Below are 26,491 nucleotides of genomic sequence, written 5' to 3'. Positions count from 1 at the left end.
GAGGCGGGAAAGTCCATACTCTTTTATAGATATGCTTGAACATCTTCTGACTACATGGCCTCAGTGGTGTCGTTGCTTCAGCGCAGGCACCTGAATTCCAACTGCAACAGTTACTCAGCAATCGTATGCGTATCTGCTTCACTCCTCAGCCTTTCTGCTTTCTATTCCTCCTTGAACCTGTAGCTTGCTGCTTCTCGCTTGTACTTGTGTTCCCATTGGCTGTTTCCGCGCTGCCTGAATTGGCATTCTTGGTGTTCGTGTTCGCACGTCCCTGCTTACCACCTTCCTCGGCCTCTTTCTTCTCCAACGCTCTTCTCACGGCACCCTGCTTCTCCAGTCTCTCGATCTGCTTCTCACTGTACTCCCACAAGGTCTTCGCAATTTCCTCATTCTTAGCCTCCGGTCTCAGCGGCTCAATTTCTCTGCACTCCTTGATGAATTTACCACCTGGGCCGAGTCCGTATGCCACGTCCATTGCTGCAAAGAGGTAGGATTGGGTGCCTTGATCGGGTGATTTGAGGATCAACCACCACAAAGGCCAGGTAAGGAGGTAGAGAGCCAATCCGATGAGAGAGCCGCCGGTAAGCCAACGGCGCATGCCAGGTGTACGTGAGTATCCTGGGTCAACGATAAGTGCTCGGGCGTTGTTAGGCTGTTTGTCTGGTCGCGAGTACGAATCTAGGTGTTTCTGGAAGGCATATGCGAAGCTCATCACAGCTAGTTTCGTCCGACTGTGAGACCAGCCGCCTGATTTGGCAGCCTTCTCTGTGTTGTTCAGGTCAAGTGTCCCACCAATGTAACTGCTGCATGTGCTGAACAGGATGCGAACGTCTCGATCTGGTGGCTGTGCTCGGATTGCTGGTGAGAGGATGCTGAGAAGGTGATAGGTGGACAGGTAGTTGACCATCCATTCTTCTTCTACCCCGTCGATTGTGATCCTGCTCTTGCCATATTTGGGAGTCGCAACGTTTGCGCAGAGAATGATCGTATCAAGGCGTCGAGGAGGGGCATTGTCCACCCATTTCGTGGCGAAGAGGCGGATGGATTGGAGGGAGGAAAGGTCGACTTGCTCGGAGTAGATCAACTCACTCCCGCATTGCGTTCGTAGGTCTTCGATGTAATCAACTAAGAACGGATCGGATGTTTCGTGGTGGGTAAGGAGGATGATTTGAGCTCCTCTGGTTGCTAGCTCTTTGGTGATTTTAGCGCCTATACCTGATGTGCCGCCCTGGTCATGTCAGTGTAGGCCACAACGTTGAGCACAGAACTGACCGTTATCATGACCACCTTTCCGTGCATATCCCGTTCTGACTTGCATGTTGCACCACCAAAGTACGTCTTGAGCAAGTAGATCACGCCAACGAATAGAACCACCTTCACAACCGAAGCAAGATGTGGGATGTTGGTGAGCCCTCTTCCGAAGCCCTCCGCCAGCAGAGGTACAACCATGGTGAATGTCTAAAAAGTCGTGGACGGGTTGTATCGGATGGCTCTCGAGATTTGAGAACATCGCTGGGAAGTCTCAGGGCACTTCAGGCATCAAACGTCAGTGCATCTTTAGCCTTGTCGTCCCTGAAGCTTAACCACTTCAGGCGATGACGCTGCCCGAGGCCTGCTGTACTTTTGTCTCTGTCACCGCCTGGAATTTCTGTTTCGTGTTCGCGATAAGACGTCTTTGGCTTCCCTAATTCCGCTTGAGGCTGGAAATGACTACAATGGCGGATCATACAGACGATGAATATTATGTCCCTCTTGTCGACCAACGTGTTTTTGGTGCCGGCATCAAGCGGAAGCGCGTTGCTTTCGTTCCTGCCGAGAATGATGAGTCTCCCATAACCAGCACTGCTAAACAGTCCAATGCAGGAAGCAGATACCTCTCGATAGTCATGAAGGCGCCAAGTGCAGATACCGGCACAACAGCCGAGTCCGCTCAGAGTCAACTTGAAGTGCAGGAATCGCCGTCCACATGCGAAATATGTGGCCAGGCAGTATCAGAGGGCAGCGGTCTCCTCAACAGCCACGAAACCTCGATAGCACACCAGATGTGTCTGAAACACTCGTACCCCCCATCTCATCTCGATCGCTCACACGTTGGGTTGAAGTATCTGCAAGATTATGGCTGGGATCCAGATGCAAGGCTTGGGCTAGGTGCACGTCAAGAAGGTATCCGGATACCCGTCAAGGCAAAGCAGAAAAGTGATAGTGCAGGATTGGGGCTGAGTCGGAACGAAGAAGAAGAGCTGGACAAAGTCAAGCAAAAGAAGAAAGCAACATCAAAAGAGAAGCAGGTAGTCAAATTGAACGCAAAAGAGATCAGGAGGATAGAGGAGGAGGAAAGTAGACGCGCCGAGAAGCTACGTCGCTCTGTATATGGTGAGGATCTCACCCAGTATTTGGGTCCCAATGGATAATCTTCGCTCGCCAGAAATGCTCAAGATCCAAGTCAAGAGACCGATATCCCCTCTGTCAAGCTGTTCACAGCTGCAGTGCGCCGAACGCCTCGCTAATGGAACGTCATGGGCTCGAGCAACTAATTCTTCCACACCTTGAAGTGGTGCTTCTTCTCCTTCTTCCCTTCTTTCTCCTTGGCCATCTGCGCAGGGTCTTTGAATGTGCTCTTCGGTGGCTCGGGCTTTGATGAGCTGGCAGGCCTGGCGTTGGACGATGAATGAGACTGCGGCGGTTGCGGCGCTAGGTTCATTTTCTGCATAGCTGCTGTTGGCGGTTGTGGCTGTGACTGGACTTGGGGGCGTCCATTCGCGACTGGCTGTGGTGACGCAGACTTGGGCTGTTGTGCTGCAGGCGGCGGCTCTGACATCCATGCCGGCATCTTCGGCGGTGCTTGATCTGTTGGTAGACCGAGTTCTCTGCGTCCCCTACTCAGTAGACTGACCTGCCTCGTGAAGGTCTTCGGCGTAATCATGTGGGTAGTAGCAAGGTAGACCTCCTTGCCAAATTCTCGAGATATCTCGTAGCACGAACGAGCCTCTGAATACGTCGCCCCTCCAGCCATGAACACTATCAGTCTCTGCCTCGGCTTGTTCGATTGTGAGCGGCTTGTTGAAGCCCAAGTCGGACCAGCTCTGCCGCCGGTTCGTAGTGAAGTCGAGGACTGAGCTGTGGATGAATGGTCAAGATGTGGTTTGACTGGTGGATAGACGGTCGAGTCGATGCTGTTCCTACACAGGCCGTCGAGCATTTGGCGCAAAACAGGCTCGAATCTCGAAAGCTCGACCTCCTCGCCTGGGTTGACCTGCGGTATCTTGGGAGGGAAAAGTGGTTGCGGAGCAGTGGTGTTGTCCTTTAGCTGTCGCTCAACGCGCGTGCCCAGTAAGTCAAGGTTGTATATCATTTCTCCGTCCATAGGAGAGAGCTCGCCATGACATCTTAGCTTTTCGATGTCACCTCGCAAGATGCCATATTTGTACATGATGTACATGGCGAGCAAGCGCACCCTGTCATCATGGACAATGCTATCGTCGTCCAGCAACCGAACGACCTGATCAGCTAAATTCTTTGGCCTCTTACCATCTTCATCGATACCTGTTGCTAGGCACTGTTCGGTGGACGAAATATCAATCAGCTTCCTTTCCTGGAAGATCTTCGCGCATTTCTCAGCCATATCTATGTGAAGGGCAAAGGCTTCTTTGCCCTCCTGAAACTCTGGCAAACCTGCCATCATGTCTTTTATTGTATTGACTGAGACTGGCACATCGTCATTCTCAGCGAACTGCGAGTTCTTTGCCTGGAATTGCTTGAAGTCGTTACTCAGCTCGACCAGCAAATCCTTCATGTGTTTATGCCTGTTTGAGACCCACAGCTTATCGTTTTCATTTAGCTCGATGTCTTTCTCCTCCTGATCAGGCTGACCCCGACGAATAACATTTCTGTACGTGATCTTGTCTCCATCGTCGTGTACCGGCAGTAGATCCATAGCCATGGCTTGATATGTCAGCTCATGGACGAACGGTGCCACTACGTCCATCGTTCGGTCGGCGATTATGAGTTCGGCTCGAGGTCTCGGAGAGTCAGGAGGAGGGAAATTATTGCGCTGATCTCGGGCAAAGTCGTCTAGGGCATTTTGGACGAAAGATGCTAGATGTGAACATAGAACTGCAGCGCTGTGGTTTGCGACTTTGGGTCTGTAGTACCTGACCAGCGGGTACTCGCCTAGAGAAACACACACTGAGACAATCTTATGAGTAAGAAGGTCGAGATGTGACTTGACTAGCCCGTCACATTGCGGGTTGTATAGGATGTGAAAACTCCAGTCGGCGCGGAAAGTCACAACATGCGACTCTCTAGGATAGAAGTCAATGTTCAGGTCCTTTGTGTTGGCTATAACTTGGCGGCGATTCTCCGAATTGAACAGGTCCTGCCCGAGGTTGCGCGGTAGAGTAGATGTCCATATCAAAAAGCCTCTTCTGTATCTCCGGCGTGCAAGATCGGCCTTCAACTGTTCAACAATATGGGGTAGAGGAGAGAGTAGATAGATGGCGTCGGTCTCGGGTTGTTGCTGGCGGCGATCCTCGAGCCGGTCGACAGAGATGATGTTGCAGTTCAAGATGTCGTCCTCCTTGACCACGTTGTACAAGAGCTTGCTACTGGTTTCATCCAGCACCAGCACCTTCCAATCATTTCCACTGGTTTGCCTTATGGTTTGGAGGAAGACTCGCTTTTGTTCTTCGATGATTGAGGTGCCCATTCTGTCTCCCTCGTCGCTTCCGAAGTGGTAATGATAGCGACGATATCAACACAGACGTCCAACATGTCTGTCTTTGTGAGCACTCAATGCTGTTCTGAAGTCCCAGGCGCACCAGCGGTATGAGTCTGCCTGCAGTACTTGGAGTGTACAGTGCTGAGTCGAACAAAACATGCCGCATCATGTCCGCAATTGGCTTCGGGCAGTGACTCGAAGCGGACTAGTGAAATCGGCCGGGGTTGTCAATGATCATGCATGGCGAACTCTAAATTATTTCCCGATGCATTCGAGGCTGCGACGCCTTCCAGCAGTGTTCTCTGAGCTCGCCCCAGCACTCACACATAGTGCCATCATCCACATATCATCGATCGGAGGACTATGCAAGCATGGAGTCGTCAGCCAACCCAATGTGTCTTTTGCGCATTTCGTCGGTCACGACCGACAGCACGACCACTGCGTCAAGTTCGAGAATGGAGTAGTACTCCCCTTCAGAGCCAAGAGCAGGATGTGCAGCGGCGACATCCAAGGAAAAGACCGCGAGAAAGAGATGGCGACAGAAATGGGTCAGACCGGCCACAATGGAAGGATGGAAAAGCGAAAGACACACGAGGCATTGGCAGGAGGCCGACTTTCCTTAATGACGGCCCTACCGAGTTTGAAGCCGACAACGACCTGATGTCGAACATCGAAAAGGCCGCAGCTGTCTTGAAGCAGCGTCTGTCCACCAAGAAGTTTACTGAAGATGATGAACGCAACCAGATGCAAGAGCTGGATCCAACGGGACAGTCCTGGAAGGCGTTCCACGGCTACCTCAAATCCCTAAGAAGAAAGGCCAGGGATGGCGTCAGTACCTCAGCGAAATCCACATGGAATGATTTGGGTCGCCTCTGGACGAAGTCTGGGGAAACGGGCCTTGAGACCGAGTTATACTTCATGTTCCTCGATTTCAGCCTGAAGCCTATGAGCACGAACGATGTGAGAGATGCTGCTGGCATGTCAGTTGATATTCGATATCCAACTGAATGGTATGCAAATGCTCGGAGAGCTCAGAGAACCATCCATTTACACGTCGGCCCTACGAACTCTGGGAAGACCTACAACGCCTTGAAGAGGTTACAGGAGTCCAAGAATGGTTTCTATGCTGGTCCACTTAGACTGCTTGCTCACGAGGTCTACTCTCGCTTCAGAGCAAATGGTGTTCCCTGCGATCTCATCACTGGTGATGATATTCGACTCGAGGAGAACGAGGATACAAGCGTCTACGCCTCGACCGTGGAGATGGTCAACACAAGCAAAGAAGTCGAAGTCGCTGTCATCGACGAGATCCAGATGATGGGCTCAGAAGACAGAGGCTGGGCCTGGACTCGTGCCTTTCTGGGCGCAAATGCGAAAGAAGTTCATCTGTGCGGTGAACAGAGAGTCATACCTCTGATAAGAGAGCTTTCAGCCTCGATGGGGGACACCCTCAAGATCCACCATTACGAGCGCCTGAATCCCTTGCGCTGTATGTCGCGCTCCCTTCGTGGGAATCTCAAACAACTCAGAAAAGGCGACTGTATAGTCGCCTTCAGCATAATGCAAATTCATGCCCTCAAGAAGCAAATCGAACTCGAAACCGGCAAACGCTGCGCCATCGTCTACGGCTCCCTCCCCCCGAAACCCGCGCCGAACAAGCAGACCTCTTCAACGACCCAGACAACAACTACGATTATCTTGTCGCATCCGACGCCATAGGAATGGGCCTTAACCTCTCCGTAAAACGCATCATCTTCAACAGCACCAAAAAATACGACGGCGCAAAACAGGTCCAACTGACAATCCCACAGATCAAACAAATAGCTGGTCGTGCAGGTCGCTTCCGCTCCGCCCATCAAGACAAGAACAAATCAGCCATCGCCGACAAAGAAGAAAACGTTGGCCTAGTCACATCTCTTGACGAGACTGATCTCCCAGTCATCCGCGCAGCACTGCAAACAGAAGCACCACCTATGCGCAAGGCAGGTCTCATCCCACCAGCCGAATACCTAGAGGAATACGCCGCAAGACTTCCCGCTGGCGTTCCCTTCGAGTACTTGATGCGCAAAGTCGCTAACACCGCAAACCTCCATCCCCGCTTCTTCCTCTGCGACATCCGAGATAAACTCGCACTAGCCCGTGCAACAGACGACGTCCCAGGTCTAACAATCGAGCAACGCGTCAACCTCACAGCCGCACCCGCGAACGTCCGCGACCCACGCGCAGCGAAATGTCTCAAAGCCCTAGCTAAGGTGATCGCAGGCAACCAGTCCGTCACTGTCGCAGACGTGCAGGAGATCCCACTCGAGATCCTCACTGAAGATCCCAAACCAGACCGGGCATATCTTGAGAACCTCGAGGTTTTACATAAATGTCTGATTCTCTACCTCTGGCTGTCTTATCGCTTCATCACGAACTTGCGGGATCAGCCCATGGCTGTGCATGCCAAGGGTTTGACGGAGCAGAAAATCAATTGGACGTTGCGAGCGTTTAGTGCGAATCCGAAGTTGAGGGAGAGACTAAGGAAGATAAGGGCTGAGCAGACGAATTTGGATCCTGCACAGTTTAAGACCGACATGCCGAAGGCAGATGGGACGGCGGAGGTCACTGAAAAAGATGCGACGATGCCTGTTGAGGTCGCAGTTGAGGAGCAGACGGATGAAAGCGAGCCTGAATTGGGCGGTATGCAATATACCGAGGACGCACCTGTGCGAATAGGGGAAGGGGAGGAGAGCATAGCTGAGCATTTTGCTGAGCCTGGCCAGTCGCTTGACTCGGAGTTCACTGGAGCGGGAAACACAGATGAGGACAATGAACAAGAACGGCTGCAGACAGACTACGCAGAAGAGAGCCTGATCGATGATTTAGCAGAGCCGCCAACCGCAAATGTCAACGAGCACGACCTCATCCCGAATACAGCAGAGGGCGAACACCAAATCGACCCCCGCCCCGCCGACCGCGCCTCAGAACCAATAATCACCCCCGAAGAAGAGGCCATCATCGAGCAAGAAGTACACACCGCAGGGGAGCTGCAACCTGATCCCGCGGATGCCGACACAAGCAAGCCGCCTGTAGAGGGCGATGTACCCACCGCGAAGGGGCAGAAGGGTGAAGTTATCGATCTTGCTCCTGGTCAGGTTGTGCAGGAGGAGGAAGTAAGTCAACCGCGGAGTGCGAGTGTGAGTGCGGGTGGCTCTGGGTAGGCGGGTGTAGAATAGTGTATAATGAACATAAGCTGCTTGGTGCAGTGTGTCGAACATGATCGGCTGTGGCGTAGGTTGTACTGTTCGAGCGCTGTTTAATGCCACCGGCTGTTTGCGTTCAAAATGTATCACTGCTTGTGAGTCTGATGTGTTTACCTAGGTAGTGTCCACTGTGAATGCGAATGAAGAGAACAGCCATCTTTGCGAAAATCGGAGACTGGAGACGCGTCTCAGGCGTCTGACTGCATTCAAGATCGTGATTTTGTATCGGCGCCTTGCGGAATAAAAATGCTTCGATGAACCTTGTTCGAACGCAACAGCTAGAGATGAGTTCTTGTACTCAAGTCGGCAAGCTACAACAAACACAGACAGGATACAGTCTACCTTTGGTGATTTGCTTGCATTGGCATACTTCGGGGTGTCTTGAGGTTACTGTGTAATCGTTGCGTGATAGTGATAGTGATGCTATGCCATTGCTTTCAAAGACAGTCTAATTCCGCTATCTTGACACATCTTCTCAATCTCTCAGCCTCTCACCAGCTTCACCTCACACCACAACCTGATTGCCATTCAGCTACCTCATCGTCGTCTATCCAGTCGAAGTATAAGTTGTGTTTCCAGCGCCAACGCCAGCATTGGAATCAGCCGTAGTGGAACTGGCCAAGTTGCTTCGTCCGGCACCACCAGCCTGTGCACCTCCCATCGCGTCCCGCTTGGCGGCCTCACGTGCTTCAGCCTCAGCTCTTTCCTTGGCAAGCTGCTTTTCGGTCTTCTCGTTACCGTGGCTGATCATGCGGTTGAGGAAGGAGTTTGGTCGACCCATAGGGTACTTGTCGCCTTCTTTCTCGGCATCATCGACTTCTTTGTTGATATGGGTGTGGGTGTCCTCATCGGCGGAGGAGACGTCATCGTCGAGGTCAGCTACATAAGTGGTCAGTATGCTTGTCCACACAATTCTCAAGGCCGTATGCGCATTGGCATAAGGGAGTGGGAAACGAGGAGTGAGTAGTGTCGAAGGCGACGAGGCTGGAAACCGAGAGAAGAACTTGAGCAGCGGTTTGCAGATGAATGCAATTCGTAGTCGGTTGTTCCACAGTCATGGTTGTTGAGCTGTATGGCTACCACGTCGTTCTGGCCCAAATGTAATGCTGAAGCTCAACAGCAAGTTCATTGATCGACATTGTCTTGGCATAGGGTCCGGTTTCTTTGTTCTTGGAGGGGTAGTGGCGAATGTAACGGATTGAGGTTGTGTCAGAGCTCATGGGAGCTTCAGTATCGAAGTGTTGTCCATCGTATATGCGAAGCCGGATAGTTTGGTATAAGGAATGTGTATCATGGTAGAGTGTATATGCGGAACTGTATGACAGTGCAAGGCTCAATGAGGTACTCACGGTTTGGGTCCTTGTGAGAGAATCGTCTCTTCATCTTAGATCTGATGTTTTCCATGACGGGAGCCATATTGATAGATGTGATTCGGAGGTATTGTTGACTGCAGTATGGATCTTGTAGGCAGAAGTAGTAAGGAGTGTATTGATAATGCTTTGAGTGAACAGATGAGGTTGAGTAAAAGTGGGAAGAAGTGTAAATCTACTTGGAAGCTTTGTTCTAGAAGGTCAAGCAGTTGCAGGCGAGAGGTCCAGATGGCGGGGAAACTACTGATTCAGGGCAGCTTCGATTCATGGCAGATGGCGGTGCAGCCTGACACGGTCATGCTTTCCATTTTTGACGTAAGCTAGGCTGCGTTTGTCTTTTAGGCGACCGTTCTGAGACGAACCTTTGGAACCCGGCGGTGTGATATCGTCGTTTGACCAGAGTCGCATCGCATGACTACCTTCATGGGCTTTGTTTGTTCACCGTCTTCAGGAAGAGCGCGGGACAGCCACATGTAGTATGACGAAAGGAACCTTATCGTGCTTATCGGAAGCTAGAGCGTGCTCTGAGCGGAACATTCGATCTTCAGCGGCTGTTTTGTGTTCAGGAGCACTCCAGGGCCTTGAAAAGTTGCAATCGCTGGGCTGAATCTGATATACAGAATGAGCTTGATCCGAGACTCACTAATGTTCCGATGAATATCAGATTTTGCCCTTCGGGGGCACACCAGTATTGTTCCGTGACCACGTTGGCGTTCCAGATTGAGGTGTGGTAGTCTACGTATATATGCCTGAGGCCTCCAAATCAACTTGCGCCGTAGTTTGCAGAAGTTCAGAAAACATAAATTTGTCGCATCGAGCCAGGTTCACATTTCGCGTTTCGGGGGGACGCCACTACACATATCGAGGGCCTACAAAATGGATGATTTTGAGAATCTCGAATTCCTCTCGTTGGTGTCGAAGGTTACCACGGAACTGCAGAATCACCTGGGTCTTGGGGACAAGGCCCTGGCCGAATTTGTGATAGCCCAGCATGGAGGGAAGGATCTTGAGACCTTCGGGAGGACGCTGCAAGAGATGGACGCCGACTTCCCCGCGTCCCTGGTCGAATCTATTGACAGGCTTGTCTTAACCATGCACCCCAAATACAAGAAAAGCCTAAATTCAAGCAAGACCGGGGCGAAGGAAAGAGTCTTCAAAGGCCTGGCGGTGGCCGATCGGGAGCCCGCCTGGGAAGAAAGCGAGGGTTCCGGCGACGACACATTCGCCGCCCTTGAAGGTCTAGCACCGGGCGCAAAGAACGACGGGATTGGAAGCAGGAAACGCAGCCGGAGCCCAGACGAATATAGGCATCCACGAAAGCGTCGTTCGAGGTCTCCCGGGAGCCCGCCACGCTCAAGAAGGAGGAGAGACAGTGGACATAGTGACCAGGATGACTACTACAAGGAGCGCTCTCGAAGACACGAGCGAAAGAGCAACGGACACAGACACCGGCACAGAGATCACGACGAAGATGGCAGAGAGCGTCGGAAGTCTCGAAAAGAGCTGGACGAAGAGCCTGTCCTCTACAAAACCTACGACGGCTATGTTACTGGCATTAAAGACTTCGGAGCATTCGTGAACCTACAGGGTGTTCAGGGCAAAGTGGACGGGCTGGTCCATGTCTCGGCTATGCAAGAAGGCGCACGGGTAAATCATCCTTCGGATCTGCTATCACGAGGCCAGGAAGTCAAGGTCAAGGTTGTCAAGATCGAAGGTAACAGGATAGGCCTGTCCATGAAAGAGGTGGACCAGGTCACGGGAAGAGATCTAGTCCCATCGAGGAGAATAGCATCTGGTGCAAATATGGAGCGACTGAATGGCGCTGGAGACTTCAGCAATGGTGATGTGCCTGTGATTGAGGACAACCTGCTTGGTGGGCGCAAGAATCGAAAGCGAATGACCTCTCCTGAACGATGGGAGATCAAACAGCTGATAGCATCTGGCGCAATCAAGTCCTCGGACTACCCGGATATCGACAACGATTACGATGATGGAATGGACGGCAATGGAGGGCAGGAGCTGGAAGAGGACGTCGACATAGAAGTACGTGAAGAAGAGCCACCATTCCTGGCTGGTCAAACTAAACAGTCGCTTGAGCTGTCACCGATCCGTGTTGTCAAGGCACCCGAAGGCTCAATGAACAGAGCTGCTCAAGCAGGTACCTCCTTAGCAAAGGAAAGAAGAGAGATGAAAGATCAGGAAGCAAAAGATCGTGCTGCTGAAGAAGCATCGAAGGTCAACCTGAACGAACAATGGCAGGATCCCATGATCGCTAAGGAAGATCGCAAGTTTGCCGACGACTTCAAGCAGAGAGCGCAGGAAAATGCAAAGGCCAACGTCGTGGTGCCCGAATGGAAGCGGGTCACACAAGGTCAAAATCAGTCTCTGGGCAAGAGGACAAACATGACGATCAAGCAACAACGAGAGTCGCTGCCTGTATTCAAGTTTCGGAAACAGCTCCTGAAAGCAGTAGAAGAAAATCAACTACTCATTGTGGTTGGAGACACTGGTTCCGGAAAGACTACTCAGCTCACGCAGTACCTCGCCGAAGGAGGTTACGCTGAGAATGGCATGATAGGATGTACGCAACCTCGACGAGTGGCAGCTATGTCCGTTGCAAAACGTGTGTCGGAAGAAGTTGGCTGTGAGCTTGGGCGTGAGGTCGGATACACAATTCGATTTGAGGATCGTACCTCGCCAGAAACGCGTATCAAGTACATGACGGACGGTATGCTCGAGCGAGAAATTCTAATGGACCCGGACCTCAAAAGATACTCGGTGATCATGCTTGATGAGGCCCACGAAAGGACGATTGCAACGGATGTGCTGTTTGGGCTGCTGAAGAAGACCTTGAAGAGACGGCAGGACCTCCGAGTCATTGTCACATCGGCAACGCTCGACGCTGACAAGTTCTCGGAGTTCTTCAACCAGTGTCCGATATTCTCGATACCAGGAAGGACCTTTCCTGTGGAGATCATGTACTCTCGGGAGCCCGAAGAGGACTATCTTGATGCCGCACTTACCACGGTGATGCAGATACATCTTACTGAACCAGCTGGAGATATTCTGGTTTTCCTGACTGGCCAAGAAGAAATTGACACAAGCTGCGAGATCCTCTTCGAGCGCATGAAAGCCCTGGGACCATCCGTTCCTGAGCTTGTCATTCTGCCCGTATACTCAGCACTCCCATCAGAGATGCAGAGCAGGATCTTCGACCCAGCACCACCCGGGGGTCGTAAGGTAGTCATTGCAACCAACATTGCCGAGACCTCTATCACCATTGACCAGATTTACTATGTCATCGATCCAGGTTTCGTCAAGCAGAATGCCTATGATCCAAAGCTCGGGATGGACTCTTTGATCGTCACGCCTATCTCTCAAGCACAGGCAAAGCAACGCGCTGGTCGTGCTGGACGTACTGGTCCGGGAAAATGCTTCAGACTCTATACAGAGGCTGCGTATCAGTCAGAAATGCTTCCAACCACTATCCCTGAAATTCAAAGACAGAACTTAGCACAAACCATTTTGATGTTGAAAGCCATGGGTATCAATGACCTGCTGCACTTCGACTTCATGGATCCACCACCCACGAATACCATGCTTACCGCGCTCGAAGAACTCTACGCGCTATCGGCACTCGACGACGAAGGTCTTCTTACCAGACTAGGCCGAAAGATGGCAGATCTGCCAGTTGAGCCGTCTCTGGCAAAGACGTTGATCACATCTATCGAAACTGGGTGCTCGGAGGAGATTATGTCGATTGTGGCAATGCTTTCAATCCAGAATGTCTTCTACCGGCCAAAGGAGAAGCAACAGCAAGCCGACCAAAAGAAGGCCAAATTCCACGATCCCCACGGCGACCACCTGACCCTACTCAACGTGTACAATGGTTGGAAGAATTCGCGCTTCAGCGACCCTTGGTGCTTCGAGAACTTCATTCAAAAGCGATCGATGACTCGAGCACGAGATATCAGGAAGCAGCTGGTGGATATCATGGGTCGCTACCGCCACCAAGTTGTGTCTTGTGGTCGCAACACTGAAAAGGTCAGAAAAGCGCTATGCACAGGATTCTTCCGCAACAGCGCCAGGAAGGATCCGCAAGAAGGGTACATGACCATGGTGGAAGGTACGCCTGTGTACATGCATCCTTCTTCTGCGTTGTTTGGCAAGCCAGCCGAGCACGTCATTTATCACACACTCGTGCTCACGAGCAAGGAATACATGCACTGCGCTACAGCGATTGAGCCGAAGTGGCTTGTCGAAGCTGCACCCACGTTCTTCAAGGTCGCTGGCACAGACAAGCTTAGCAAGAGGAAGAAGGCTGAGAGGATACAACCGCTGCATAACAAGTTCCAAGGCGAAGACGACTGGCGCCTGTCTGCACAGAAAAGGCAGGGTAAGGGTGGTGGAGGTGGTACTTGGGGATAAGGAATAGTCGATAGCTATGACATGGGGGGCACTCCAGTATCTCGTAAACAGTGCTCGCTATATGGGCATCCAGACTCAAGCTGTGCTCGAATTAAACACCAGTATCAGGTTCTCGTTGTGTACCATCTTGCATTCGGGGAGCACGCCAGTACCTGTGCTCGTAAATATTGCTCGTTAGAGGTGCAACTGTTGTCTTTTACTCTATCGAGGATGCCTGCTTGGGAGTTATGGCACACCGTAGACATGAGCTAGTTCATTGCTGGTCAACCGTAGCCAGCAACTACAGCCAATCAAGCTGCGCCTGAAGCAGTTACAGCTCGCCAAAATTGTCAAGTCGAACCTCTCACACCATCTCCCCGTCCCTGCGATCAAGCTATCACGTCGACACCCATACTCTCACTCTCCTCTCCGACATCAAGATGCGTCCCGTAACACAAGCTGCCACGTCGGCGGCCCGAAAATGGACTCGACACGCCCTCCCTAAACCATCCAGGGCCGCGGCAACCTCCTTCACAGTCTCTCAACCCGAGTCGCAAAGAAGATTAGCCACGGGCACTGCTGGCGCAGCTTCCCATAGCCCTACCAGCTTCGACTCGCCGTTTGGTCAGTCCGGCAGACCAGCGGACAACACCAACAAGGTCCCCAACTTCGGACAATACATGAGCAGGAGCAATGAATCAACGAATCGAGTTTTTCAATACTTTATGGTTGGATCGATGGGCCTGTTGACTGCTGCTGGTGCAAAGGCGACTGTACAAGGTACGCCAATATCAATCTATAGCTTGCGCGATCCATGAACCAGGCTAGTCAGACAATACAAGAGGAGTGCATGGAGGCGAAACAGTACTAACACTTGCTCCCTACAGATTTCCTAGTCAACATGTCCGCATCCGCCGATGTCCTTGCCATGGCCAAAGTTGAAGTCGATCTTGGATCCATCCCGGAAGGAAAGAACGTCATCATCAAATGGCGAGGAAAGCCAGTCTTCATCCGACACCGAACAGAAGGAGAGATCAAGGAGGCTGAAAACATCAAGTACACATTGCCACTAGTTCATCATCAGAAGGACGAGCTGCTAACTTCAAGGCAGGGTCGAATCCCTTCGAGACCCTCAAGCCGACAGCGAACGAGTCAAGAAGCCCGAATGGCTCATCATGTTGGGTGTCTGCACACACTTAGGTTGTGTCCCGATTGGTGAGGCAGGTGATTTTGGCGGTTGGTTCTGTCCTTGCCACGGTTCTCACTACGATATCTCTGGCCGTGTAAGAAAGGGTCCTGCTCCTCTCAACTTGGAAGTGCCAGAATATGACTTCCCAGAAGATGACAAGCTGGTGATCGGTTAGAGGAAAAGAGTCTGTACATATATTCACTGCAAAGGTTTGAGCGTGTGTGCTGGAGAAGAGGCTTTGTTTACACTAGAATGAGGTAGTACGATAAGAAGCATTCACATGATTTACTCCTAGATATGCTCTTTCGGGCATAAATGAAGGGAGCGATCCGGGTTTCGGTGTGCGAGATTCGTCCTCAACCTCAAGGTCACAAGCTATGAAACATACGCGCAATCCTGTTGACCTGGACAGAATTGCAGCGAACTTCCGAAGAACGCAAAACACTCATCTTCCAGCTATGCAAAATCAGCCCTCGTTCTGAGTCCTGTCATCCATTGTTCTACGACGAGATACGTCAACTCTCCGACTGCCCTGTCACTAACCCTCCTCGTCAGCGCTGTCGCTACCAGAAATGGCTGAGCATTACTTAGAATAGCAGCCTCGGAACTCGTTGAGGACGCCCCAAATCAACGGCATGGCAGAAACACTAAACCGTGCAATTTGTCCACGCCATGAACCACAGACGTATGAACAATCTGCTCGCTTGCATCACTCCATCGACTTTCTGCACAGGCGACATCGAACCCGACGCACGTCTCTCTTGAGCCCGCATTAGCCAGCTCCTTAAGCTGGCTGGTAACCTGACCGGATATTGGGTGTGAAAGTCGCCCGTTTCTCCAGCCTCGTCAACCTCGACTTACCAACCAATTCGGCCTGTCGATGGACGAGATGGAGCCGTTCGCGGAGCCAGCCGTTTCTACGAACAATCTGAAGTGTTCCAGCAAGCTTAAGGACCATTCTTGTACCGACAAGGTTCAGTCACGCGTTGTCGTTCTTTCTGCACCCGCTGGAATGTTGTGTTGTTGCTTGTCGTAAGTATACCGAATGGTGATGTGGGCTAGAAAAATCTCCAAACCGAACCCAACTGCTGACAATGTCTCAACTCGCGAGGACACGTGGATGCGCTCCCTGGTTGTTGGCTGCATCAGCAGTACTGGTATGGCAGGCTGCCTAGTGCTGTCCGAGAGGCCATGGATGACTCGGCGGCAGAGCTGATAGATGGCCCGAACCTGTCGCGGAATGCGGGCCATGCTTGGGACAGTCTTGGGTCTGATTACAGCTCCATCTTATACTTATAACACAGCAGCTCAGTGTCCGTCCTCATCACCTGCTGCACCGATACGTCCTGCGTCAAACCGAGCATTTTGATCCCATCTAAGATACCTGCACCACTCTCAGCCAACATCTCGTTTTCCACCCAGATCGGCCCAAAGAACTCTGCGTTCCTCTTCTCCGGGTTCCGCTGCTGCCATAGCCACCACAGCCGATCGATCTGCGCATGGTGAAGGAAGAACAGAGGATCTAGGACACAGTCACTTGTCAGCTCTCACGTATCTACGGGATACAGAAGCCAGAGGAACTCACCATTCGTCGAACTAGCACTTGGCATCTCTCCACCGATTCCCCAATGCAAATGTCTATGCGGTCCATTTTCCAATCTCTCCCGAAACTCATCGTACGTCTGGGAGCTTTCCATGATATTCCTAACAACATCTCCACTCCACGCCTTGTTATGCAGCATACCATCATCACCATCATCATCGAACACTCTCGTAACACAATGCGGGTCATACCCAGCCTCCGAATAGTTTGCGACCTTCCCACCTAGCAACCCATCGACACATCCATCCTTCGCCCTCCCATCCCTGCCGAACCCAGACGAGGAATTAAAGACAGCTGAGCTCAGCGGATCAGCAGCATCAACAGTCCAATCCCAATACGGCATCACTCCGTCGTATCCGCCCTCATCCTTCAGTACCTTCTCAAACACAGCAACGAAATACCGATGGAACGGCAATGATATCGCGACATGGTGGACTTTCCACGTTAGCTGAATGTGGACGTATGTGAAGTCGTCATACAGGCTGGTGTTCAGGCCCAGACGTGATGGAAGCGTTGTCAGGCGCTGGACGGCGCGGACATAGGCGTGGCGGCGGTGGAGAGGGAGAGTGTGGAAGGCTGGACGGGCGGTTGCGTGGTCGCAGATCTCTGGTGGGGGTGCGGAGGGGATACTGAATGGGTGGGTGGATTTGTGGGTTATGTGGGTTGTTGTTAGGATTGAGAGGAGGAGGGTGAGCGTTAAGGTTGCGAGGAGGGCGATTGTGGTGAGTGGGTTTGATCTGGCAGGTGGTGTTGGATTGTCGAAGCCATCGCTCGTGGGGGAGTCTGTCTCTGATCGGAGGAGGCGTTCTTTATCGCTGTAAGGTCTTGTGTCGATTGATGTTCTGGTTGCCATATCGGCGTCTTGTGTGCGAAGTGCTTACAATCACCAGGTGGTAGTGAGGCCGAGATTCAACGGTATTGGGCATGCCAAACAGCTCGTTGCTGGATTATTCCTCAGGATGGTCTTCTTGGTCGTTGTCGAGTCGTGGGCTGAATGCTCCCATCCGAGTCTATCCAGCAAAGTGGGACTCAAGCGGTACCGGACTGTGATTGGTTCAACAGAGGTCTCGGCACTGCATATTGATCTCGTTCAGAATGACTGTCCTCTGTCTACCTTATCAGCTCCTCACGCTACATCACAAGCTATCGCCGCTTTCAGGTCGTTGTACCAAGTCTTCGGTCGCTTTCCATGATAATGGTCGCTCATCGCTGTATTCCGAATTGATCGACGCTGCAGCTTACTACAAGGTTCGAAGCGAAGCATATATGGTGGGTCATGCAAGTCTGATGCTACATTCCTGTATAGGGCAAGCCGCGCGCAATCCTCCTCAAACCTGAGGGATCGACTATCAGTGAATCGTTTACTTCGGTCAAGGATAGTCTGCGAATAATGGAGGAGGCGATATCATGGCATCACCTATGGAGATGTGCTGAATATCGAGGACGCACGTCACGTGGGCAGATACCGATGTCTACGAAGACGAAGTAGGCAGTGATGCCATTGATCATGAACAGCAGCATCAGAGCGTCAAGAAGCATGGACGAGGAAGCACTGTCATTCATCGAGAAACCCTCGCTAGTACCACGAGACCGGAGAGTCACTGGTCGCCACAACCCTACGATACCCTGGCTGCTCGTTGCCGTCCTCTCGACATACATCCTCGTCTCATCGTCGATACCACACTCCAAGTCCTCCAACACCCAACTATGGACCCCATCAGACTTCATCTCAGCGCGCTCAGCCATCCAACGCACCACAACCCAATTTACATCCTCGCTCGACTTCATCGACCGAAAACGCATCTACCGCGTCTCTGACCCCTCAATCCCAATCTACATCGGCAACGCCACCTCCACCGCAGAAATCGACCAAAACTGGGACGACCTAATCCTCCCAGCTGACATTTACATTACCGACGCCGAATCATCCACTCTCCCACCAGACGTCAACTTGTACAGAAGTCCAGAGATGGGACAGTACAAGATCGAGCTAGAGGTCTTCCACAGCCTGCACTGTCTGAACATGATTCGAAAGCGCGTTTATGCGGAGGAGTACCCGGAGATGTTAAGCGCGAATGCAATCGTGCATGTTGACCATTGCATTGAGAGTCTCCGAGAGCTCATCATGTGCGAAGGGAACATGACGCCTATCCCGATTGAGTGGAGTGAGAAGGGGGAGAGGATCAATCCGAACTATGCTCAGAAGCACAGCTGTAGAGATTTTGACGCGTTGAAGGAGTGGACGAAGGGTCGAGCTGAGAAGTCGCCGTAAACATCTAATTGCTACATCATAAAACTAGATTTCGAAGTCGACGCTGAATCATATCCACGCCTATCAACAACTATTCAACAACGGCAAAATCTGACTATTAAGACTATAAAACCCATCCCTCAACTCCATCATCATAGCACAATGCCTCGTATGCTCCAAATTCAACGCATGCGTCGTCAACCTCTTCCCACCCTGCAGCGCCATATGCATCCTCTCCCACGCAAGCTCACAATGCGTAACGTGGTAGCCATGTTGCGCCCAGAAGGGTTCCCTCGTCCCCGCACTCTCCGCGATACGGTCGAGGGAAACCTCGATTGTCCCGTTCTGGTCCTCGAAGAAGCGCCAGCCGAAGTCGAGGAAGCGCTGGTTTAGAGCGGGCTCGAAGCAGGGGGCGGGTACCCAGCCGACGAGGGAGAGGTCGAAGATGCAGCCTAGCTGGCGGGCTTCGGTGGAGGAGTTGCCGCAGTGATATTGTGGATTGAGGCGGGCGGGTTCGCTGTAGAGGGAGGAGATGGCGTTGTGGAAGAGGGTGGTGGGGTTGAATGTGAGGGTGTGGTATGTGTATTGGAAGGCTGCTGTGAGGAGGAGGGTGAGGATTATGGTAATGGTGACGTCGTGGAGGCGGCGTCTGGAGGTGTTGGACTTGGTGTTGAAGTAGCCTTTCTCGGACTGTGGAAGGTCTTGGTGGCTGGATGAGGGTGAGCCGACTGTTGTGCTTCCATCGCCGTTGTTTTCCATTGACAGTGTGGTGTATGCCTGGGCTCTGCTCGGAAATCGGAATGCCGATGGTGAGGGCATGGCGATGGTCTTGCTGAATTCAAGATTCGACTTCTCCCTCAAGTTCCTGGCACCACAAGAAGAGGACCCTTTGCTCCCAGCGATTGTGTTGCCACGACGCTGAGCATTCAGTATCTCACTTAGTCGAAGTCTAACTTGTATCGCACATGCTGCGTGCACGACAACTCCCTAAACGTGGTAAGCCCACCTTGCCCCTCTGCAGATCGCATCTTATGTGTCTTGGAAAGGGAAGGTATCTTGTTCGTTCGACATATCCTAGTATCCATTGGGAAGGTGTCAACCACTTCCGAGGGCCGGGTCAACAGCGGGATGATCGACACAGTGCCAAGCATAACTTGCATATGTAGCTTGGTTACATTGCTTGGTCAAGCTTATCAACACCGTCAACCAAGCAGTAGGATTCGAAGGTACGACACTTTCTCGTAAGTCGGCCCCTCGCGTACACAATCAGTCTTGCAGCGATCAGGATCTGCTTGTACCATGACCGTCAGCGAGGCAGGCTCCTCAGTCACATCGAGGTATGTCCGGTGGCGGTATTGGCGGTGCATGACGAGCCCGCATTCTTCACGGAGAACGCCTATCATCGCTTCAGGAAGGCGAGTTTGTTGTGTACCTGGTACCAAACGAGAGCATCGGGCGGACCTTGTCATGTTGAAAGCGGGATTCCATATACCGAGCAGGGTTCTGTTCTCATATATGGAGGGGCAGTAAAGAAAGTTCCCCTATCTGCTGTTCGACAACTTCGTTATCGCCTCGTCCACATACTTCACCATGAAGCTCAACCTCACTCTCATCACTCTGGCTCTCGCCACTGCCATTTCGGCAGCTCCAATTGCTCCTCAAGCAGCAGATATTGAAGCCCGAGAAAAGCAAGGTTTTCAGTACCGAGAAGCTGAGCCCGAGAAACAGGGCTTTGCATACAAACGTGTAGCTGAAGCTGAAGCTGAGCCCGAGAAGCAAGGTTTCGCGTACAGGAACGCTGAACCGGAGAAGCAGGGGTTTGCATACAGAGAAGCCGCACCAGAAAAGCAAGGCTTCGCCTACCGAGAGGCCGAACCAGAGAAGCAAGGTTTCGCTTACCGTAACGCTGAGCCAGAGAAACAGGGCTTCCAGTACAGAGAGGCTGAACCTGAAAAGCAAGGCTTCCAGTACCGAGAGGCCGAGCCAGAGAAGCAGGGCTTTCAGTACAGGGATGCCCAGCCGGAGAAGCAAGGCTTCCAATACTAGGACGTTGGAGCGGTGCAAGTTGGTTCTCGCCATTTCCATGGAGAACCATGATGGCTCCGAGTGGCATGACACTGTTCGAGGATGAAACTGGTAATTGAGTCAGTGGGACAACACATGCTTGGTTGAGGGTAATAGCACAAGGCCAACCCAGATTGAAAGGGAAAGGATGCAGTAAACCGAATATGACGAGGACTGTTACTTGGCTTATGCGGTGGCGGTCCGGTCGGGCAGGCAGAAATGGATGTAACCAAAATGGCAGAGATCAGTATCGTCCCCGTCGTGATTGTGATCGAGCAGAACGCCGACCACGATTATTACGTAGGGTGCTCGAACAGGTTGCATAACGTCCTCTGCTGAGATCTCGATGTGAGTGAAGTCAATCCGATCTCAAATGTGAATGTCTTCGGCCCTTCACGTGCTGTCCACGGTGTAGTTAATCGCCTACATACGGTCGCTCTGCTATACGATCGGCTGGGGATGTGGGAGTTTACCATGGCCCATGCTGCTGTTCATGTGTATATCGGATGGCCGGTGCCGCTCTCCGCGTACGATGCAAGTATGAGTGTAGTGGTCTGGAACATCTGCTTTCAGCATACCACTTCGTCATGTTTGAAAACGTCGTCCTTGTGTACATGAGTCGTACCGCCTATACTGTAACCCTGTTCGAATGTGGCTCATCCCACCACAGGAATTTAGGAGATGACACTTTCTTTGGGTGTTCTTTCATGTCTTCTTCACGCTTCGGTAGCTCTCTTGCCTCGAGCATCTTGCCCTCAGAGTCGTTGATCGTCTCGCCCGGCTCGATCACGAATATGCCGTTGAATTGTTGAGCATACAATGGTCTGAGGTTCCTGAACTTCAGTTCGGTATGGGCCGTTGGCATTTTCCCAATTTCATCCTTGCAGCATGTATGCTCGCACCATACCAAGCATTTATAAGACTTTTACTGGCAGTTGCCTCAGTTGAAGGATGTCGGGACTATTGCTCCACTTCTGGAGGACCTAAGGCACAGATCCTGTGATGGTTCGGTGGAGGGTTGGTGATATCTTTTATTATTCTCGTAGAGGACAAGAAGTAGTACCAACGTAGCACCTCTCAGCCCACCGCCTTGCTTGGAACAGGCGCATCCTTCTCGAGGCCAGCATGGTCATCGGATACGGCGGTAGGTAGAGCTCTCGGGGGATCGCTTCATTCGGGACTGACGTCCTCGTGACTCTAGTTGCCTCACGAATGGGATTCAAACTGCGAGGCTCGGCTCCTGTATATATTATGTTGGCATCGCGAAAGTGTAGAGCGGTAGAGCGGCAGTAGAAATCGCAAAGCAGGCTCGAACATTGTTTGTGTGGAACCTTCAAGTTGTGGACTCCACCTCTCAAGCGACGTGCCAGGCATCGTGACCTTGGTGTGCTTCAATCCTCTTCCTGCGAGGATCTGAAGAAGGGATCTTGGTGTGTGCGATGGACATGATTATTGATTTACCAGCAGTCACTACTGGCTCAAAGCACTGCCTCAAGCACAACTTTTGGAGAGCCAAGCGGCGGCATGATCGTGACAGGGACACGACCTGCGACGCGTGCATGTCAGATCAGTATACAAATCTACCACTACCATCCTTCGTCGCTAGTGACTGCCCATGTAACCTTCGATGCGGCTGTGCGGCATCTCCTTCGCAAGTCGAATGCCTCGAAGCTTGTTACTGAGAGTGACAAGATTCCATGGGTGAGCCCGCAGAGAACAGCGGGAACCACCTATATGGCTCGACGACCGTCTCAGGTCAAGCGACTGCTGTGCTAGGTAACCAACATGTCCGGATCGAGAACGCGACATTCCTAGTGTGCGACGTGCCTGCCATCAAGTATCGGCCCACACTTCCAAACGCGACAAGTGATCTGTTTGATAAGCAGAAGGAGCTGTCGAGTCATGAGGACTGTGACGCTATTGCTGCCGACGACGGCAGGGCGGTAGCCCTAGATTCGCTGACAGCACTAGATCTCGTCGGCAATGTGTTACAAATCATACACCTTACTAGGTTACTGGTGTTGCAGTTGAAAGAGCTACGATCGACCGGCAACCTTGAATATGTCAACAACATACGAAGCCAGGTGGGTGATGTGAAGCGACAAGTCTTTAGGGTGAAAGCAACGGCAGAAGCTCAGGACACCGTCGCGGGCGCTGAGGCCAGAAAGGTACAAGGACCCAGACTTGCTGTCGCGAGATCGTTATTGACATTGTCAGGCTCTGGTTCCGCTCTGCAAGCAATGCATAGCTGGCGCCAAAGAGGTTGACCGCCATCTGGAAGATGTCACCACGTCCCTGAAGAAGGCCCGATCGAAGCGTGAGCCTGGTACTGTTGATGCCCGTCGCGCCACAAACAAGACCCAGTTGAAATACAAGTTGGTCGAAGAGCACGTGGAACAGCTAGAACGGCTGAAAGATCAAGTGTCTTTGCACGTCACTGAGGCGCTGAGACATGCCACGACAGAGCATTTCCAAACCACAAGCTTGAAGCCAGAGACGGTCCGGGCCGATATCCAGGCAGTTCTTCGCTTACTTGATGATCGAGGCGCCGGTATCAAGCAGGCCGATTTCGATCCCGATGGGACCGTGTGGCGTTGCTTTGACATGTCGACCCAAACTCGGCTGGATGGTCTTCACAACATTGATGCAGAGCCTCCGACTAGTGCTCTGAGGACGACCATGTTCCGCAGATGCACAATTTTGAATCTGATCAATTTTCGCCAGATGTCTGATCGCATCGATGAGGTCGAAATAGCGTACAAGACCACTTTAGAATGGATCTTCCGCGGCGAAGAATACGAGCTGGCATGGTCTAATTTTCCGAGTTTCCTACAGATGGACACCGCCACGCATCCTTACTGGATCAATGGAAAGGCTGGCTCCGGTAAGTCAACTCTTTTGCGGTTTTTGATTAAACATGAGAAAACCCGGCACCACCTGGACGTCTGGAGCGGATCTCAACAGCTCGAGATTGCCCACTTCTTCTCTTGGAACCTGGGTACGAAGCTTCAAAAGACTCAGCAAGGCCTTCTGCAGTCGTTGATACACCAAATCCTCCGGCGTGACCAAACGTTGATACATCAGGTCTTTCCAGACCTGTGGCATGAACTTGATCCCACACAGGACAAGCGACCAGACCCGCTCACATTTGCAGAAACTAAAAGGGCGTTTGCTCGACTTATTGATCTTTCATCAGCCAAGCGCCGCTATTGTTTCTTCGTTGATGGAATCGACGAGTTTGACGAAGACCACAACCATGGAGCAGACTTGCTGCTTACCTCCTGCTCGCGTAACGTCAAATTCGTGCTATCGAGTCGTCCGGTGGATGCATGCGTGGAGAAATTAGGAGGGTGTCCCCAGCTGCGCTTACAAGACTTGACATCGAAAGACATCGAGCTGTACATTGATGGCCGGCTATCCTCAAACCATGCGATGCTTGACCTCATGAACGAGGAGCCTGTTCAGGCCCGCGAGCTTGTGCATGCGCTGAAGGCAAGAGCGAGCGGGGTTTTCTTGTGGGTTAAGCTTGTGGTCATGTCTCTCCTTAACGGTCTCAACAAGGGTGACGATTTTGCTGACTTACAGGTCCGGCTTCAGGCACTACCTCCTGACCTCAGCAAGCTGTTCGAATCTATGCTGAGCAAGATGGACCCGATGTATCAGGCGCAGGCTGCAACACTTTTCAGGCTGGTGCGGACAGCGACATCCGTTTTGAATGGCGAGTCAATGCCTACTCAATTTCTCGCAGTCGCCTACCGAGACTTTCAATCCGTTCAGAACGGTAGACCTGTGTCCTTTGACACAAAGAAGATCGTTGCATGGTGCACTATCCTTGGTAGGCAGCTACAAAGTCGCTGCTGCGGCCTGCTTGAGCTTTACGTGTCGACATATCGACCCGATTGGTGGGACGCTGATCTGGACCAGTTGAAGCAGGACGATCGGCTGAAGCTCAGCTCTCACGTGCAGTATCTACATCGCACAGTGGCTGAGTATCTTTATCAGGACGAAGTGTGGCAAAATGTCATATCGCGCGCGTCGCATGAGGCTGAATTTGATCCGAACGAGAATTTGGCTTATGCTGCCTTACACATGATGAAGATTTCGCCATTGGCAGATGAGCTCGCAGAGTTGCCGGCATACGCCTGGGCTCAGGGTCTGATAAGATTCGTGCGCGAAGTGGAACGAAATGATGGACCTATTCTGGTGGATTTGATTGACGAAATGAACCTGGTATTATGCCACCAGATGCCGACCTCGGCATACTGGGCGTCTGAGATGGAGGTCGAACCTGATCACAGCCTCGCCATTGGCCATCTGACGGTCCTGCAGAGACCTGTCACCTCGACCTTGTCATTAATGGCACTCGCCGGACTTTGGGCGTGCTTAGACGCAAAGCTAGACAAGCAAGAACTCGGCTTCGCAGAGGAGTCCTCACAACGCTTGATGCTTCAGGCATTCTTTTCCAGAAGTGACCAATTGCCAGACGTACGATTCGCGGACCGAGTCGAGGTTGTTTGTGTTCTCCTAGAACACGGAGCCAACCCTAGCGAGGCCTTCGAAGGACTTAGCTTCTGGCAATGTGTCTTGCAACAACTAGCGATCGTAGGCTGCAGGTTAAAAGAAAGCGATGCCCACGGCTTGCTGACTCGTCGCAGACGGGGCCAGCGCAAGGTCAGTGCAGGCAGCAGTCCGAGTCGTGAACGTCAATCTGGCCTCTGCTGTTGTGATGCAGAGCAGCTACAGCTTTGGGTACAGCTTATCGTGGCTTGCTTGAGCGCAGGTGCCAGGTTTGATGACATCGATGTCCTTGCGTCTTGCATGAGCCGCGTTGGATTCAAAGAGCATTGCACCTACGTCCAAGTCCGCCATATACTCTGTCAAACCAAGTTCGAAAGCACAGAGGCGGAGCCCGCTGTTGTCGAACCATCGACGCACGTGAGGCTGGAAAGCACGCAGAGGACTCTCCTTGCCCAGTTCAGCAAAGATATCAAATCCATATTAGAAACTTCACCAGTGATGAAGAAGCGCTCCAGCGCAGGTGACCGTCCTTATGCAAGACTGACAGAGCAGGAAAGAGAAGCTACGGATATGTGGCATTGGCGTGCACAACCGGACAAACAAGGCCAAGTCTTACCGCAGTACTTCCCTGATCGTGAGTGTGGAAATCGTCAGTGCGGTACACATACAACGTACGAATGGAGATTTGTACCCGCGATACAGAACATCCTTTGCGCCGACTGCTATGAATGGTGGCAGACTAAGGGTGGGTTCAGGACAGCACCAAAAGGCAAAGAGCCTTTGCTCAAAGGAGAAGATCTCTTCGACGAATCGTCGGTGATGGTTCAAGGTCTTGACTTGGATCAGATATTGACAGACAGTGAAGCTGAAGTAGAAACGGACACAACTGTATGCCGGCGATCATCGCAACATTTCGGTATCGATACCCCTAGCAGTCCTGGGCCAAGTAGAACACTAGACAGCGCGGACAATGTTCAACTTTCAGCATCTCAACCGGTGAGCATCAATACGAAGAGACCTTCGCTGAAAGTCAGGCAAGACTTGGAAGTTATTACATCGGGCACGCCTCATTACTTGAGGAGCAGATCCGTTTCTGGCTGCGAGTGAGGCACGAGAACATGGAAAAG

General features: G+C 52.0%; 13 protein-coding genes across 13 annotated transcripts; 7 read left to right on the top strand and 6 right to left on the bottom strand.

Annotated features, from left to right (window-relative positions):
* Positions 1 to 145: 145 nt before the first annotated feature.
* On the bottom strand, positions 146 to 1,449 carry PMZ80_009507 (uncharacterized protein; the record flags this gene model as incomplete). Its single annotated transcript, XM_064877901.1, has 2 exons — positions 146 to 1,228; positions 1,273 to 1,449. The coding sequence occupies 2 exons, from the start codon at positions 1,447 to 1,449 to the stop codon at positions 146 to 148; spliced, it is 1,260 nt and encodes a 419-aa protein (XP_064726626.1).
* Positions 1,450 to 1,715: 266 nt separating this feature from the next.
* On the top strand, positions 1,716 to 2,411 carry PMZ80_009506 (uncharacterized protein; the record flags this gene model as incomplete). The annotated part of the gene is made up of 1 exon (XM_064877900.1): positions 1,716 to 2,411. One exon carries the CDS (start codon positions 1,716 to 1,718, stop codon positions 2,409 to 2,411), a length of 696 nt encoding a protein of 231 aa, XP_064726625.1.
* A 119-nt stretch (positions 2,412 to 2,530) lies between these two features.
* sec1 (syntaxin binding protein 1) lies at positions 2,531 to 4,705 on the bottom strand (the record flags this gene model as incomplete). Its single annotated transcript, XM_064877899.1, has 1 exon — positions 2,531 to 4,705. The coding sequence occupies one exon, from the start codon at positions 4,703 to 4,705 to the stop codon at positions 2,531 to 2,533; it is 2,175 nt and encodes a 724-aa protein (XP_064726624.1).
* Positions 4,706 to 5,080: 375 nt separating this feature from the next.
* On the top strand, positions 5,081 to 7,920 carry SUV3 (RNA helicase; the record flags this gene model as incomplete). The annotated part of the gene is made up of 2 exons (XM_064877898.1): positions 5,081 to 6,206; positions 6,380 to 7,920. 2 exons carry the CDS (start codon positions 5,081 to 5,083, stop codon positions 7,918 to 7,920), a joined length of 2,667 nt encoding a protein of 888 aa, XP_064726623.1.
* Positions 7,921 to 8,509: 589 nt separating this feature from the next.
* On the bottom strand, positions 8,510 to 9,378 carry PMZ80_009503 (uncharacterized protein; the record flags this gene model as incomplete). Its single annotated transcript, XM_064877897.1, has 2 exons — positions 8,510 to 8,841; positions 9,312 to 9,378. The coding sequence occupies 2 exons, from the start codon at positions 9,376 to 9,378 to the stop codon at positions 8,510 to 8,512; spliced, it is 399 nt and encodes a 132-aa protein (XP_064726622.1).
* An 830-nt stretch (positions 9,379 to 10,208) lies between these two features.
* PRP22 (DEAH-box ATP-dependent RNA helicase prp22) lies at positions 10,209 to 13,760 on the top strand (the record flags this gene model as incomplete). The annotated part of the gene is made up of 1 exon (XM_064877896.1): positions 10,209 to 13,760. The coding sequence occupies one exon, from the start codon at positions 10,209 to 10,211 to the stop codon at positions 13,758 to 13,760; it is 3,552 nt and encodes a 1,183-aa protein (XP_064726621.1).
* Positions 13,761 to 14,179: 419 nt separating this feature from the next.
* Positions 14,180 to 15,103, top strand: RIP1 (ubiquinol--cytochrome-c reductase catalytic subunit rip1; the record flags this gene model as incomplete). The annotated part of the gene is made up of 3 exons (XM_064877895.1): positions 14,180 to 14,519; positions 14,627 to 14,795; positions 14,851 to 15,103. 3 exons carry the CDS (start codon positions 14,180 to 14,182, stop codon positions 15,101 to 15,103), a joined length of 762 nt encoding a protein of 253 aa, XP_064726620.1.
* Positions 15,104 to 16,202: 1,099 nt separating this feature from the next.
* PMZ80_009500 (uncharacterized protein) lies at positions 16,203 to 17,384 on the bottom strand (the record flags this gene model as incomplete). The annotated part of the gene is made up of 2 exons (XM_064877894.1): positions 16,203 to 16,450; positions 16,514 to 17,384. The coding sequence occupies 2 exons, from the start codon at positions 17,382 to 17,384 to the stop codon at positions 16,203 to 16,205; spliced, it is 1,119 nt and encodes a 372-aa protein (XP_064726619.1).
* Positions 17,385 to 18,068: 684 nt separating this feature from the next.
* On the top strand, positions 18,069 to 18,803 carry PMZ80_009499 (uncharacterized protein; the record flags this gene model as incomplete). Its single annotated transcript, XM_064877893.1, has 1 exon — positions 18,069 to 18,803. One exon carries the CDS (start codon positions 18,069 to 18,071, stop codon positions 18,801 to 18,803), a length of 735 nt encoding a protein of 244 aa, XP_064726618.1.
* A 63-nt stretch (positions 18,804 to 18,866) lies between these two features.
* On the bottom strand, positions 18,867 to 19,601 carry PMZ80_009498 (uncharacterized protein; the record flags this gene model as incomplete). The annotated part of the gene is made up of 1 exon (XM_064877892.1): positions 18,867 to 19,601. One exon carries the CDS (start codon positions 19,599 to 19,601, stop codon positions 18,867 to 18,869), a length of 735 nt encoding a protein of 244 aa, XP_064726617.1.
* A 771-nt stretch (positions 19,602 to 20,372) lies between these two features.
* PMZ80_009497 (uncharacterized protein) lies at positions 20,373 to 20,828 on the top strand (the record flags this gene model as incomplete). Its single annotated transcript, XM_064877891.1, has 1 exon — positions 20,373 to 20,828. One exon carries the CDS (start codon positions 20,373 to 20,375, stop codon positions 20,826 to 20,828), a length of 456 nt encoding a protein of 151 aa, XP_064726616.1.
* A 646-nt stretch (positions 20,829 to 21,474) lies between these two features.
* Positions 21,475 to 21,711, bottom strand: PMZ80_009496 (uncharacterized protein; the record flags this gene model as incomplete). The annotated part of the gene is made up of 1 exon (XM_064877890.1): positions 21,475 to 21,711. One exon carries the CDS (start codon positions 21,709 to 21,711, stop codon positions 21,475 to 21,477), a length of 237 nt encoding a protein of 78 aa, XP_064726615.1.
* Positions 21,712 to 22,543: 832 nt separating this feature from the next.
* Positions 22,544 to 26,471, top strand: PMZ80_009495 (uncharacterized protein; the record flags this gene model as incomplete). Its single annotated transcript, XM_064877889.1, has 2 exons — positions 22,544 to 23,014; positions 23,064 to 26,471. The coding sequence occupies 2 exons, from the start codon at positions 22,544 to 22,546 to the stop codon at positions 26,469 to 26,471; spliced, it is 3,879 nt and encodes a 1,292-aa protein (XP_064726614.1).
* Between the last annotated feature and the right edge of the window lie 20 nt (positions 26,472 to 26,491).

The sequence above is a fragment of the Knufia obscura genome (genome assembly GCF_036327395.1).
Source record: "Knufia obscura strain CCFEE 5817 isolate CBS 148926 chromosome Unknown scaffold_13, whole genome shotgun sequence".
In the NCBI taxonomy this organism is placed as follows: domain Eukaryota; kingdom Fungi; phylum Ascomycota; class Eurotiomycetes; order Chaetothyriales; family Trichomeriaceae; genus Knufia; species Knufia obscura.
The sequence above is the reverse complement of the archived record's forward strand: the minus strand, read 5'-3'. Positions and strand labels throughout refer to the sequence as shown.